The 13,001-nt window shown below is 49.9% G+C and overlaps 1 protein-coding gene across 4 annotated transcripts in view; it reads left to right on the top strand.

Moving 5' to 3' along the window:
• TTC6 (tetratricopeptide repeat domain 6) overlaps positions 1–10,221 on the top strand; it is a 196,986-nt gene extending 186,765 nt beyond the window's left edge. For all 4 annotated transcript variants that reach the window (XM_073638931.1, XM_073638932.1, XM_073638933.1 and 1 more), the window contains one exon: positions 9,519–10,221. In XM_073638931.1, the coding sequence (XP_073495032.1) occupies positions 9,519–9,658 (140 nt within the window). In that variant the 3' untranslated portion in view covers positions 9,659–10,221. The remainder of the gene's footprint in view (positions 1–9,518) is intronic.
• Positions 10,222–13,001: the final 2,780 nt, after the last annotated feature.

The raw sequence follows: 13,001 nt of genomic DNA, 5'->3' as shown, positions 1-13,001 counted from the left end.
AACAAAGCACATTTTACAAGGTTTCAGATAGTGGCTTGATTTCTGAGAAGGTCATCATGAGATAAGGAGCTTATTTTGAGACCATACATTATGTGATAATGGTTTGATAGTCCTACGTATAGTCCTATAGTATTGACTCCTATGCTTCTGGCTTAAACTAAAATAGAGATTTACTTTTCATTGACTTAAATAAAAAAGAAAGCGAGAACAATTCAACCATCTTTCTCTCCTCTATAGTGGGAATTATTCCTGTTATAGGCTGGGACATTAGAAAAAGAAGCAGCTTGGAATTACGTATTCCCTATATCCTCACTGTCAGCCGGCATAGGACATTTTCTAAATCCTGCTATTTTCTACTCCATACAAATAATACATGATGCTCTAGGTAATCAGATAGGTAGTTCGTTGTGGACTTCCTTCACTTTAAGACTGCAAAACTACATTGAAACTGCAACACCAAGAAGGAGGAGCCATGAAATTATGAAAATCCTAGGATTTATAGACATGATAATGATATGCAAATAATGAAAAAAATCTAAACTATATTTTCAAAACATCTCAGTTTATTCAGTATCGCGTATGAGTGCTATGTGCATAAATATCTGCAGTTACACGCCTTGGCATGCTGGCAATAATAGCACATTTAGGCCACGCAGGCCATTTATAGGAGTACGAGCCACATGCGGCCTGGGACTCTTTGGAGAAATGGCCGTACCATTGATGACATGACCGAATTAATGTAACACCGAGCTGTTAGTGTACCTGGAATGAAGACTTGAGGGGTTCACCTACCGTACATTGTACCACCCCAAACCATAATCTCAGGGACGAGCTACCTTGGCCTGCAGCGTCTGTGGACTTGTCTCCCATTGAGCACATCTGTGACATCTTTGGCCGGCTATAACAATGGGAGCTGCCAGCAGCAGATCTTGATTTGCCCAAGTGCATTCAGCGCGGCAGAACATTCACCAGACAACCATTAATAACCTCACTAATAGCAGCCAAGGTTGGTGTAAGAGCGGGGATTTCTGCACTTGGCGCTGAAATACTGAATATTGAATAAAGCGAGAGGTTTTGAAAATTTTGCTTCCATTTGTTCATCGTCTCAATACCATTAACATGTCTATCCATACTGTGATTCCAATTACTTTTTCTTGGTGTTTCAATTTCCAATGTTGAGTGTATTATAAAAATGATACACAAATGTCGTGCTAGTTTTTACAGCATGATTGTGACTACGGTTCTGTTTATACAAGCATTCTGCACAGATGGGGCTTAAGCTTACGCATGTATAGTATCTCTCTATGCACCGGGGTACCTAGGGGTTTTGGTTCGTTGGAGGGTGGGGGGGTGTAGAAACTGCTGATTGGGTCCTTAACCAGGTAACCCTGATTACAACTATGGTGGCGCACCCTAATAGTGGATGTAGGAGAACCTCAGCAGATGACCCAGCTGTTACTAAAAATAATCTATATACAAAGACCAGCTCTGATATTACCACCGTATGGTGACCATATAGTGGTAGATACCAGTCCTGCAGAAAATCTAAGATTTTACAGTACAGTTATACACAGTACCTTACAGGTGATGTTCTTTCTGATGGAGTCCTTCACTTTTCCCTTCTTTTCCATCTGGCCCAGACTGACATGACAACTTCTTCCAGTCAGGACTCATCTACAGAGATTACAACAAAGACACATTTGACTTCTCACATTTCCAGCACCGTCTCCATCTATTCCCAACCTGCACAAACTCCTCAGCCTGCTGATATCCCAATACTGAGCCGCTGCTGCCATGTCCCTATTGCTGCACCTGCTGTGTGGTACTGTGTGGGGGGTGCGTCTTATGGTCCGAACGCAACTTACTGGTGGTGATGGAGCGGGATCGCAGGGCGGCGGCGGAAGAAGAGGTGAGACAAGCCAGTATCTGGCTGGGGGCCGGGCCTGGCCAGGTACCGGTGCCGGTGTATTGCTGTGAGCGGAGTTTGCAGAGCAGAGTGAGCAGCTTCTGGTGGCCACGGCCATGTTCCTGAAGCTGTGCTCTACAGGAAAATGGCCACCGGAGCCGGTGCATGCGCTCTGCCGAGTCGGCGGCCATTTTCCTGTAGAGCACAGCTTCAGGAACATGGCCGCGGCCACCGGAAGCCGCTCACTCTGCTCTGCAAACTCCGCTCACAGCAATACACCGGCCCTGGTAACCGGCCAGGCCCAGCCCCCAGCCAGATACCATCCCGCCTCACCTCTTGTTCCGCCACCGCCCTGCGATCCTGCTCCACCACCACAGCAATACACCGGCACCAGGCCCCCAGCACCCCAGGCCAGGCCACCAGCACCAGGCCCCCAGCACCCCAGGCCCCCAGCCACCAGGTACCAGCATGCCTCCACTTCCGCCGGTTTTACTGAAGGACCCTGCCTCCTGTGACCCCAGCTCCACCACCGCCCCCCGCCCCCCCCCAGGTAAGATACCTATTCAGACTATAAAATTTTCTTATAAAAAATATTTTTTTTCCTATTTTCCACCCTAAAATTTGGGGTGCGTCTACAGTATAATGCTCCCACACTGTATAATACCCCCCACACAGTATACTGACACCTTAGTAGCCCCCAAACTGATGGCCCCAACACTGTATAATGGCCGCCACACTGTACAAATACCCCACATTAGCTCCCACACTATATGATGGCCTCCTCACTATAATAACCACACTGTATGATGGCCCCTAAATAGCCTTCATATAGTATAATGCACTCCCCATAGGCCTCCATACAGTAAAATGCACTCCCCATAGTCCTTCATATAGTATAATGCACTCCCCATAAGCCTCTATATAGTATAATGCACTCCCCATAGGCCTCAATGTTACGGGTCCGGGTGGTGGAACCTCTGTGCCGAGGTGCAAGGAGGGACCCAGAGGGGCGTGACTAAGTATCCACCCGAACCGACCCTGGTCGTACGGCAGCTAACGACACCGTGACCAGGGAGGATCTGGGCTGAGGGACCAGGTGCTACTCTGGGGATGACCTTGTAAGAGAACAGGTGGCTCCCACGGGTCAGATGGCTGGGACTGACCGGTATGGCGGATGGACACGGCAAGCAGGCGGAAGTCTCTGGTAGCAGACAGGGGGTCACAGTTCGAGAAAGCAGGGCAAGTAGCAGTCTTTAGGTTTACCAGGAAGGTGGTCACAGCAAGTGACGGCAGGGTCTCCAGGCAGGCTGGCAGGAAACAGGCAGGTGCTCCCAGGTGAGTGGGCAGACAGACGAGGCGGGTAACTGGCAGGTAACTGGTGGGCGCTCCCAGGTGAGCCGGCAAACAGACGAGGCAGGTAACTTTCAGGAAACAGGTGAGCGCTCCCAGGTGAACGGGCAGACAGACGAGGCAGGTATCAGGCGGGTGCTCCCAGGTGAGCGGGCTGACAGACGAGGCAGGTAACTGGCAGGTAACTGGTGGGCGCTCCCAGGTGAGCGGTCTGACAGGCCAGGCAGGCGGATGCTCCCAGGTGAGTGGACAGATATCCAAGGCAGGTAACAGGCAGGTAACAGGTGAGCGCTCCAGGTGAGCAGGCTCGGCAGGTAACGGGCAGATAACAGGCTGGCAGGCAGGACGAGAAGTCAGGCTAGCAGCGGGACCTGAGGGCTGAAGCACAGAACAGACACAGTGCAAACAACTTTGCTCGGGCACCTCCATTTTGGAGGAGGTGCCTTATATATGGGTGGTCCTCCGGCAATTGGCCGGGGACTCCTTAGGACGGCGCGCGCGGTCCCTTTAAGAGAGGGGGAGCACGCGCGCCCTAAGCACACAGCCGGGGAAGGAGCGCGTGCCGGAAGCAGCGGGGAGAGAAGCGCTAGAGGACGCCGCGCCAGGAGCGGGGAGGTGAGAGGGACGGCGTCTCTGCCTAGCAAGGGGCAGAGACGCCGATGCTACAGTACCCCCCCCCCTTTAGGCCCCCTCTTTTTTAGGCCAGAAAGACATTTTTCAAGGAAAAGCGGGGTGTTGATGTTCTCCCTGGGTTCCCAAGTTCTCTCCTCAGGACCAAACCCCTTCCAATCTACCAGAAAAAAAGGTCTTTCCTCTTACCCTCTTGGTAGCCAGAATACTCTCTACCTCAAAGACGTCTTCAGCGGAAACCGGAGCAGGGGGAGTACCTGGATTGTTGGAAAAAGAGTTAAAGACAACGGGTTTGAGGAGAGATACGTGGAAGGAGTTGGGAATCCGTAAGGTGGCCGGGAGTTTTAATTTGTAGGCCACTGGATTAATTTGCCTGAGGATTTCGAAAGGGCCGATGAAGCGAGGACCTAACTTGTAGGAGGGTATCTTGAGCCGTACATGTTTGGAGGAGAGCCAAACCTTGTCTCCCGGACGGAATTGAGGCAGATCCAGACGTCTCTTATCAGCATATCTCTTCATCCGCTCGGAGGACTGAAGAAGTGCGGACCTAGTACTCTCCCAAATGGTAGAAAACTCGCTGACAAGAGACTGTGCGGCAGGGTTGTCCACTGAGGCGGAGACGGGAAACGGAATCCGGGGGTGCTGGCCATAGACAATAAAGAACGGGGACTTGGAAGAGGATTAGCTCTCGTGGTTATTATAAGAGAATTCGGCCCAAGGAAGGAGGTCCACCCAATCAGAATGGTGGGCATTAACAAAGTGCCGGAGATAGCTGGTAAGGATCTGATTGATCCGCTCCACTTGACCATTGGACTGAGGGTGGTAAGCGGAGAAGAAATCCAGGGTGACGTCCAGCAGTTTACATGTGGCTCTCCAGAAGCGTGAGGTGAACTGAACCCCTCGATCCGACACGATGTGGAGGGGTAGGCCATGGAGACGGAAGATATGGCGGATAAAGTCCTTAACCAGCTCAGGTGCAGACGGGAGACCAGGCAGGGGAATGAAGTGGGCCATTTTAGAAAAGCGGTCCGCGACCACCCAAATGACAGTACACCCGGCAGAAACAGGGAGATCGGTAATGAAGTCCATAGCAATGTGTTGCCACGGGTCAACAGGTATGGGAAGCGGCAGGAGATAACCAGCTGGTAAGTGTCTGGGAACTTTGTTGCGGCCACAAGATGAACAGGCAGAGACGAAGTCTACCACATCCTTACGCAGGGTAGACCACCAGTAATGCCGGGAAATGAGTAGGAAGGTCTTCTTTTGACCGGCATGGCCAGCTAGTTTAGAAGAATGACCCCAGCGAAGAACCTTCTCACGGTCAGGAGCTGCCACGAATTTCTTGCCGGGTGGAAGACGAGTCAAATCCAAGGGGGACACATTCATCACCTTGGAGGGGTCGATAATGTGCATAGGCTCCTCCTCTTGGTTGGAGGACAGGAAGGATCGGGACAAGGCATCAGCTTTGACATTCTTGTCCGCCGGGCGAAAATGAAGGATGAAATCGAAGCGGGCAAAAAACAAAAACCACAGGGCCTGACGTCGATTAAGTCTCTGGGCATTTTGGAGATATGCCAGGTTTTTGTGATCCGTGTAGATGATCACCGGGTATAGAGCCCCTTCAAGCTGATAGCGCCACTCTTCCAGTGCCAATTTGATGGCCAGCAGTTCTCGGTCTCCTATGCAGTAATTGTGCTCAGAGGAGGAGAAGATTTTGGAGAAAAAGCCGCAGGTTACCATTCTCCCGGATGAAGACTTTTGGGTGAGCACCGCTCCGGCTCCAGAGGAGGAAGCATCAACCTCCAGGTAGAACTGTTTGTTGCAATCCGGACGGTGCAGCACAGGGGCAGAGGAGAAGGCTTGCTTCAGGGAAAGGAAGGCCTCCTCAGCTTCGGGTGGCCATACCTTGGGATTTGCTCCCTTACGGGTGAGCGCAGATATGGGAGCAGTCCGAGACGAGAATTGAGGAATGAAGAGACGATAGTAATTAGCGAAGCCCAGGAATCGCTGTATCGCCTTCAAGCCATCCGGACGGGGCCACTTTAGGACAGCAGAGAGCTTCTCGGGATCCATTCGCAAGCCTGTCTGGGAGATAACATAGCCCAGGAATGGAAGAGAGGTCTGCTCAAAAAGGCACTTCTCGTATTTAGCATAGAGGTGGTTCTGCCTGAGCCTAAGCAGGACCTGACGAACATCCCTCCGGTGTGTGGGAAGATCCGGAGAGAAGACCAAGATGTTGTCCAGGTATGCCACCACGCAGGAGTAAAGAAGGTCACGGAAGATGTCATTGACCAGTTCTTGGAAGACGGCGGGAGCATTGCAGAGGCCGAAGGGCATCACACGGTACTCATAGTGTCCGTCCCGGGTATTAAATGCCGTTTTCCACTCGTCTCCTTGACGGATACGGACCAGGCTATACTCTCCACGTAGATCCAGCTTGGAAAAGATCCTGGCGCCTTTAAGGCGATCAAATAACTCAGAGATGAGCGGAAGGGGGTATTTATTTTTAACTGTGATCTGATTGAGACCTCTATAGTCAATACAGGGTCGTAGCGAGCCATCCTTTTTCTTGACAAAGAAGAATCCGGCTCCAGCCGGGGAAGTAGACTTCCGGATGAATCCCCTGGCCATATTCTCCTCTATGTACTCAGACATGGCCCGGGTTTCAGCCGCAGACAACGGATAAATACGCCCACGAGGTGGAGTGGCGCCAGGTACCAGGTCGATCGGGCAATCATATGGCCTATGAGGTGGCAATGTCTCTGCTTCCTTTTTACCGAAGATGTCAGCATAAGTCCAGTAAGGAGCCGGATGACCGGGTAAATTAGCTGGTGTAGGTGGAGGGCGAACAGGACGAACCGGAACCAAGCAGGTCTTATGGCAGAGCGGGCCCCACCGGAGTACTTTACCGGAATGCCAGTTCAACACGGGTTCATGTGTCTGGAGCCAAGGTAGACCTAGCAATAGGGAGTGGGAGAGTCCGGGCAACACATGGAAGGAGATTACCTCAGAGTGCAGCATTCCCACCTGCAGGGTTATGAGTTCCGTGACGAGCCGGATGGTCACCGGAAGGAGTCTTCCATCCACGGAGGCGACTGACAAAGGTTCAGCCAGAGACTTGGTGGGAATATGGTATTTCTCAACCAGGGATTGGGAGATGAGGTTTCCAGCGGATCCAGAATCCAGGTGGGTGAGTTCAAAGTGACAGTTCTTTCCCCAGGAGATAGATACAGACAAAGTCAGGGTTGGAGAGGACTTACTTTTGTCTAGGGCGACCTCTCCGAGCAGTCTTAGACACTGGAGTTTACCGGCCTCTCCGGGCAGGAACGGATCAGGTGCTCCTTACTGCCACAATAGAAACAGCTCCCCTCGGCTCGGCGTGACTCTTGGCGAGATTTGACCATCTTGGTCTGGTCGATCTGCATGGGCTCGGGTGAGTGCCCGGGGAGTGACAGAAGAGGAGACAGGTCTCTGGAAAGTAGGAGCTAGGCGGGGAAACCTTCTCTCACGGGTGGTCTCTTTGGTGCGTTCTTGAAACCGGATGTCAATCCGGTTAGCCAGCGACACCTGGTCATCCAGGGTGGTAGGAATGTCCCGACCGGCGAGCTCATCTTTAATCCGACCGGAAAGACCCTCCCAGAAGACGAACACCAGGGCCTCGTTATCCCAGGCAAGCTCAGAAGCGAGGGTGCGGAACCGAATGGCATATTGGCCCACGGTGAGACTCCCTTGGCGGAGACATAGCAGACAGGAGGCAGATGAGGTCTTTCGTCCCTTTTCATCGAAGACTCTCCGGAAAGCAGTGAGGAAAGACGACAGGTCGGACACCAGGGGGTCCTCTCTCTCCCACAGGGGGTTAAGCCATGCTTGTGCCTCCCCAGTGAGATGGGACTTGATGAATGCCACTTTGGCCCGGTCGGAGATAAACTGGTGAGCCAAGAGTTCAAAGTGCAGGGTGCACTGGTTTATAAAGCTCCGAGCTTGAGCGGAGTCGCCTCCGAAACGAGGAGGTGCAGTAAGCCGGGGTCCGGGGCAGGATGCCATGGTATTGGTGGGCAGCGGCGCTGCCGGAGTGCGAGTCGTGCGACTAGCGGTGGTTGCTGGTGGGGCAGTCAGTGTGTCCAGGCGGGAGTTGACATTCCGCAGGTGGTTCAGGATGGACTCCTGCTGGGATCTCTGACGGGAGACTTCAGAGAGCGAGGGAGCTTGGGTGCCACCGGGTTCCATGGCCCGAGCAAACTGTTACGGGTCCGGATGGTGGAACCTCTGTGCCGAGGTGCAAGGAGGGACCCAGAGGGGCGTGACTAAGTATCCACCCGAACCGACCCTGGTCGTACGGCAGCTAACGACACCGTGACCAGGGAGGATCCGGGCTGAGGGACCAGGTGCTACTCTGGGGACGACCTTGTAAGAGAGCAGGTGGCTCCCACGGGTCAGATGGCTGGGACTGACCGGTATGGCGGATGGACAAGCAGGCGGAAGTCTCTTGTAGCAGACAGGTGGTCACAGTTCGAGAAAGCAGGGCAAGTAGCAGTCTTTAGGTTTACCAGGAAGGTGGTCACAGCAAGTGACGGCAGGGTCTCCAGGCAGGCTGGCAGGAAACAGGCAGGTGCTCCCAGGTGAGCGGGCAGACAGACGAGGCGGGTAACTGGCAGGTAACTGGTGGGCGCTCCCAGGTGAGCCGGCAAACAGACGAGGCAGGTAACTGTCAGGAAACAGGTGGGTGCTCCCAGGTGAACGGGCAGACAGATGAGGCAGGTATCAGGCGGGTGCTCCCAGGTGAGCGGGCTGACAGACGAGGCAGGTAACTGGTGGGCGCTCCCAGGTGAGCGGTCTGACAGGCTAGGCAGGCGGATGCTCCCAGGTGAGCGGACAGATAGCCAAGGCAGGTAACAGGCAGGTAACAGGTGAGCGCTCCAGGTGAGCAGGCTCGGCAGGTAACGGGCAGATAACAGGCTGGCAGGCAGGACGAGAAGTCAGGCTAGCAGCGGGACCTAAGGGCTGAAGCACAGAACAGACACAGTGCAAACAACTTTGCTCGGGCACCTCCATTTTGGAGGAGGTGCCTTATATATGGGAGGTCCTCTGGCAATTGGCCGGGGACTCCTTATGACGGCTCGCGCGGTCCCTTTAAGAGAGGGGGAGCATACGCGCCCTAAGCACACAGCCGGGGAAGGAGCGCGTGCTGGAAGCAGCGGGGAGAGAAGCGCTAGAGGACGCCGCGCCAGGAACGGGGAGGTGAGAGGGACGGCATCTCTGCCTAGAAAGGGGCAGAGACGCCGATGCTACACTCAATATAGTATTATTAACCTCATAGTCCTTCATATAGTATAATGCACTCCCCATAGTGCTCCATGTAGTATAATTCACTGGACAGTTTAACTGTAGCGTCGCACTGCTCTTGCCAATACAGTTAAATGTAGCGTGGCTCCGGGTGGGCACCTCAGAGCACGGGGCCCTGGCCATCTTCTGGTAGCTCCGCTACTGTCTCCATGTTATGTATTTGTGTCGTACATTTCTTTGTACATGCCTATGGAATGAGACTATTCTTTATAATTGCTTTTGACATTTTTAAAGTGACTCTTTAACAATGTAATCCTAAGGATCTCACCACACACCATGTTTTTTACAGCTTTGATTCTTCAACCTGGAGATCCCTTGATGTACAAGTTAAGAGCGGATATAAGAGGAAAAATGGGATTGGCTAAGGAAGCCATTGAGGATTATGAGCAAGCTATCACAATTCTGCAAGAGTCTTCCCAGAGTCAGTGATTCATCAAAGTGGGAAGGCAATAGTGACATGATTGACTTATTGTTATTGGGGGCTTTATGTCAGGGCACAGGTCTGGAACTTTACACTTTGGCAATAGGTTTAATTACAGATTAATATTTAAGATTTTTGGGAAACTGCATGTGACCCTTTTTTTCTATTGGTCCCTTAGGTTTGGAGGCCAGCTGTGACATTGAATCCATAGGGGTAGCACACCATGAATGATGTGTCCATCCATTGGCTGTGGCAGGACTTAAAGGGGTATTCCCATTTCCAAGATCCTATCCCAATGTGTAGTAGGTGTAATACTAATAATAATAATAATAATTGTAGCAAATACTTCCAATTAGAAATGTAGTATAGTTCTTCTGATTCGCTATGTCGCTTACCCCATGTGCAGGTATTGCAGTAGCTCAGGTATCCATGGTTACGACCACTACCAACTAACTAACAGTCACTATGGGAGTGGTCGTACCCATGGATAACTAAGCCACTGCAATGCCCTGCACATTTCTAATTTAAGGTATTTGCTAATTAGTTTTTATTATTATTATTATTATTATTATTATTACTACACCTACTACATATTGGGAAAGGATATTGGAGATGGGGATACCCCATTAATGATACTATGTTCAAAATATCACTATGGCCTTGACTCTTTGGCCCCTGAAGTCATACCTCATGGTATCACTATGGACACAGCCTGGCCAATGCACTGGTATGGGGGGGCGGAGGCTGAAGAAGAATTTTGTGTTTTTTTTTCCTTTATTGGAGGTTTCTGTTCTTTTTTTAAAAAAAAAACTTGGTAAGTCACAGAAACTTTATTTAAAGCCTTTTTTTATCAAAAGCTAATAAAATGTATTTATTACCATTTATATGCCTATATTCTTTAGTCTTTTAATCACTTAGTGTCCACTGGATTTACAGAATTTGTATATAATATCCTTTTTGTTGTTTTCTATAATATTGTAGACATACAGCAAGGTGAAGTACAGACTTATGTCCAAACTTACTGAATGTTACTGAAAAATATAATTTTCTTGATTATTTCTGATGGAAAGTTTTTCATATCTAAAATACAAGGCACTGAATATTGCTTTGCAGTCTTTTTTTCTGTAATTTGAGAAGCCACATTTAGGGTACGGAAATCCACCGTGTTTTATAAAACCATCATTACGTTGTCTTAATGTTTATTGCGGATATCACACTGTTCATTTAGTGCGGCATTTCTGCCCCAGTGGAAATTCCTGGGAAAATTATTGCCACTGACTCACCTGGTAGACTATTCCCTTTTATTTCCCTTGTGATGGCACCGTAGGGGAAGTGAACACTAGCTGCCTGATTACAGCTGATTGCTGGGGATCCCAGAACACCTTATGTCAGGGACTTCAACAGGGACGACACCAGGGAGATCACGCAATATCTCACCGTGCCGTCACTGTGTCACTGGTTTCGTTCCGGAATCGCGAGCACACGATCCAGACTACTCACTTCTTAGGTAGCGGCAAGTGACCAGTAAGCATATGGCGTCACACCTCTGGATTCCAATGCATGGAATATGTGTTTATGCCGTCCGTACGGTCACTGTCAGATTCACGATAGCCAAATTATTAATATTCTCTGCCACCACTGTCCAGATTTGAAATATAATACTGGCCTGGGCGGGCGCCTGCGTTCTGGTAGCATATGGCTTCAGGGAGGGCACGATTACAGAACAGAAGAAACAGAACTATTACATGTTATATTTAATCGAGAACGGAGGCAGTGTTTAAGAAAGATATACAAGATTTTACAAAGGAGGCATTACAATACAAAATATACAGTTATACAAATTAATAAGGATTAAAGAAGAAACTTACTCTTTAAAGATCGCTGCGACGATTCAGTATAGCCGGAGGGGAGCTCTCCTTATTACCGGTCAGCAGAACGTAACCCCTTGCTTATGATACTTATGCTTCCTGCAGTGAGTACTGCTCCAACATCATCAAACTATTTTATGCTTAAGGGAGAGACCTGTCCACACCCCCTTGTGCCTACATCACAGGGGCTGGGGCTCCACCCTTCATGTTTGTATTAAAAGTTTGTTTTTTTGGATAACTTATCGCTGGTTGATCCCAGAAGCCAAAAAGTGGTACCATATTTTCTATTATGATTTTACCTTAATTTAGAGACCACACATCGTGCCGTTGCGTTCTGCTATTCTGGTGCTTTTGCACTACAGCTCCCTAGATTGGCTTACAGCAATGAGTAAATATGCATATCGCTCCTTGGCTGTCCTTGCCACTAAAAGTATAGGTCCCATTATCTTCGGAATTATGGAACTTAAGTTATTCCATATTTCATATCTGTCCCGGCGAGACCATAGATTTCCTTTAGAAGCTCGGGAAGCAAGCTTCAACAGTTACACGTAAATTATTGCAAGCCTGTGTCTAATCACCCCCTGTGTCTGCCAGGGAGAAAGATGCTGCCATTTTAATTAGGCTGTAACACTTCTTGGCTGGCATTTGTTTGTGTAAGCTATTTCAGCTGTGGGTGATAATATGCAGGGAGACACTGTAGATTGTCACTTCTGGACAAATACTATAGGGGAGGGGTGAGAGGGGCATCAGGGGAAGCAAGAAGGAATCGTTAATATCTATGACAGGGGAGAAGAAAAGATTTTACATTTTTCTATGACACCTTATAATCTGATTACTTTCAGTGAACCCTTCTAACGATCACAGTCAACAACCCCCTTTACTGTAGTGTAATCCCCCCTTGCCTCATCTACCTCACTTGAAAAATCTTTATTTCCAGTTTCTTAACTATTAGGGAAACGGGAAACCATTCAGCAGGTTTTTAGTCCCCAAAGTAACGTCATCACAGTATAGTACCTGTAATGATGAACTTCCATACCTTTATATTATAAGTCTATTTCTCAGTTGTCTTGTAATCCACCAGTGAATTCTTCTGCAAATGAACTTACAAGTGCAGGGGCTTGGCCTGTACTTACATCTGTTCGGCCTCTCTCCCTCTCTCTGCTTCCACTGCTGACCTCCTTCCAGCAATTGACAGGTTACTCTTCTCTTTGACTTGCTCCCCTGGCCAAACTCTCACGCAGGATCTTTCATTTTCAAGAGTGGGGTAGGGGGAGCCATATTCGATGTAACCTCCTGATGATGTTGCAAGAGCTGGAATGTCCACCCCATGAATGATGGTGCCTGCGCTAGATCTCAGGCGAGGGAGGGGGTCAGAGACAGGCGCAGTCAATCCTGGTGGCGGGGCCTGCACAGATGGATAGTCTGGCCCTTGCAACATCATCAGGCTGTTATTGCGCATGCTCCTTTCCTGGGAATAAAGGCG

This window comes from Phyllobates terribilis, unplaced genomic scaffold (assembly GCF_046119375.1).
Source record: "Phyllobates terribilis strain yellow unplaced genomic scaffold, ASM4611937v1 Scaffold_7__3_contigs__length_470593459, whole genome shotgun sequence".
NCBI classification, from domain to species: domain Eukaryota; kingdom Metazoa; phylum Chordata; class Amphibia; order Anura; family Dendrobatidae; genus Phyllobates; species Phyllobates terribilis.
This window is presented reverse-complemented; position numbering and strand designations above follow the sequence as displayed.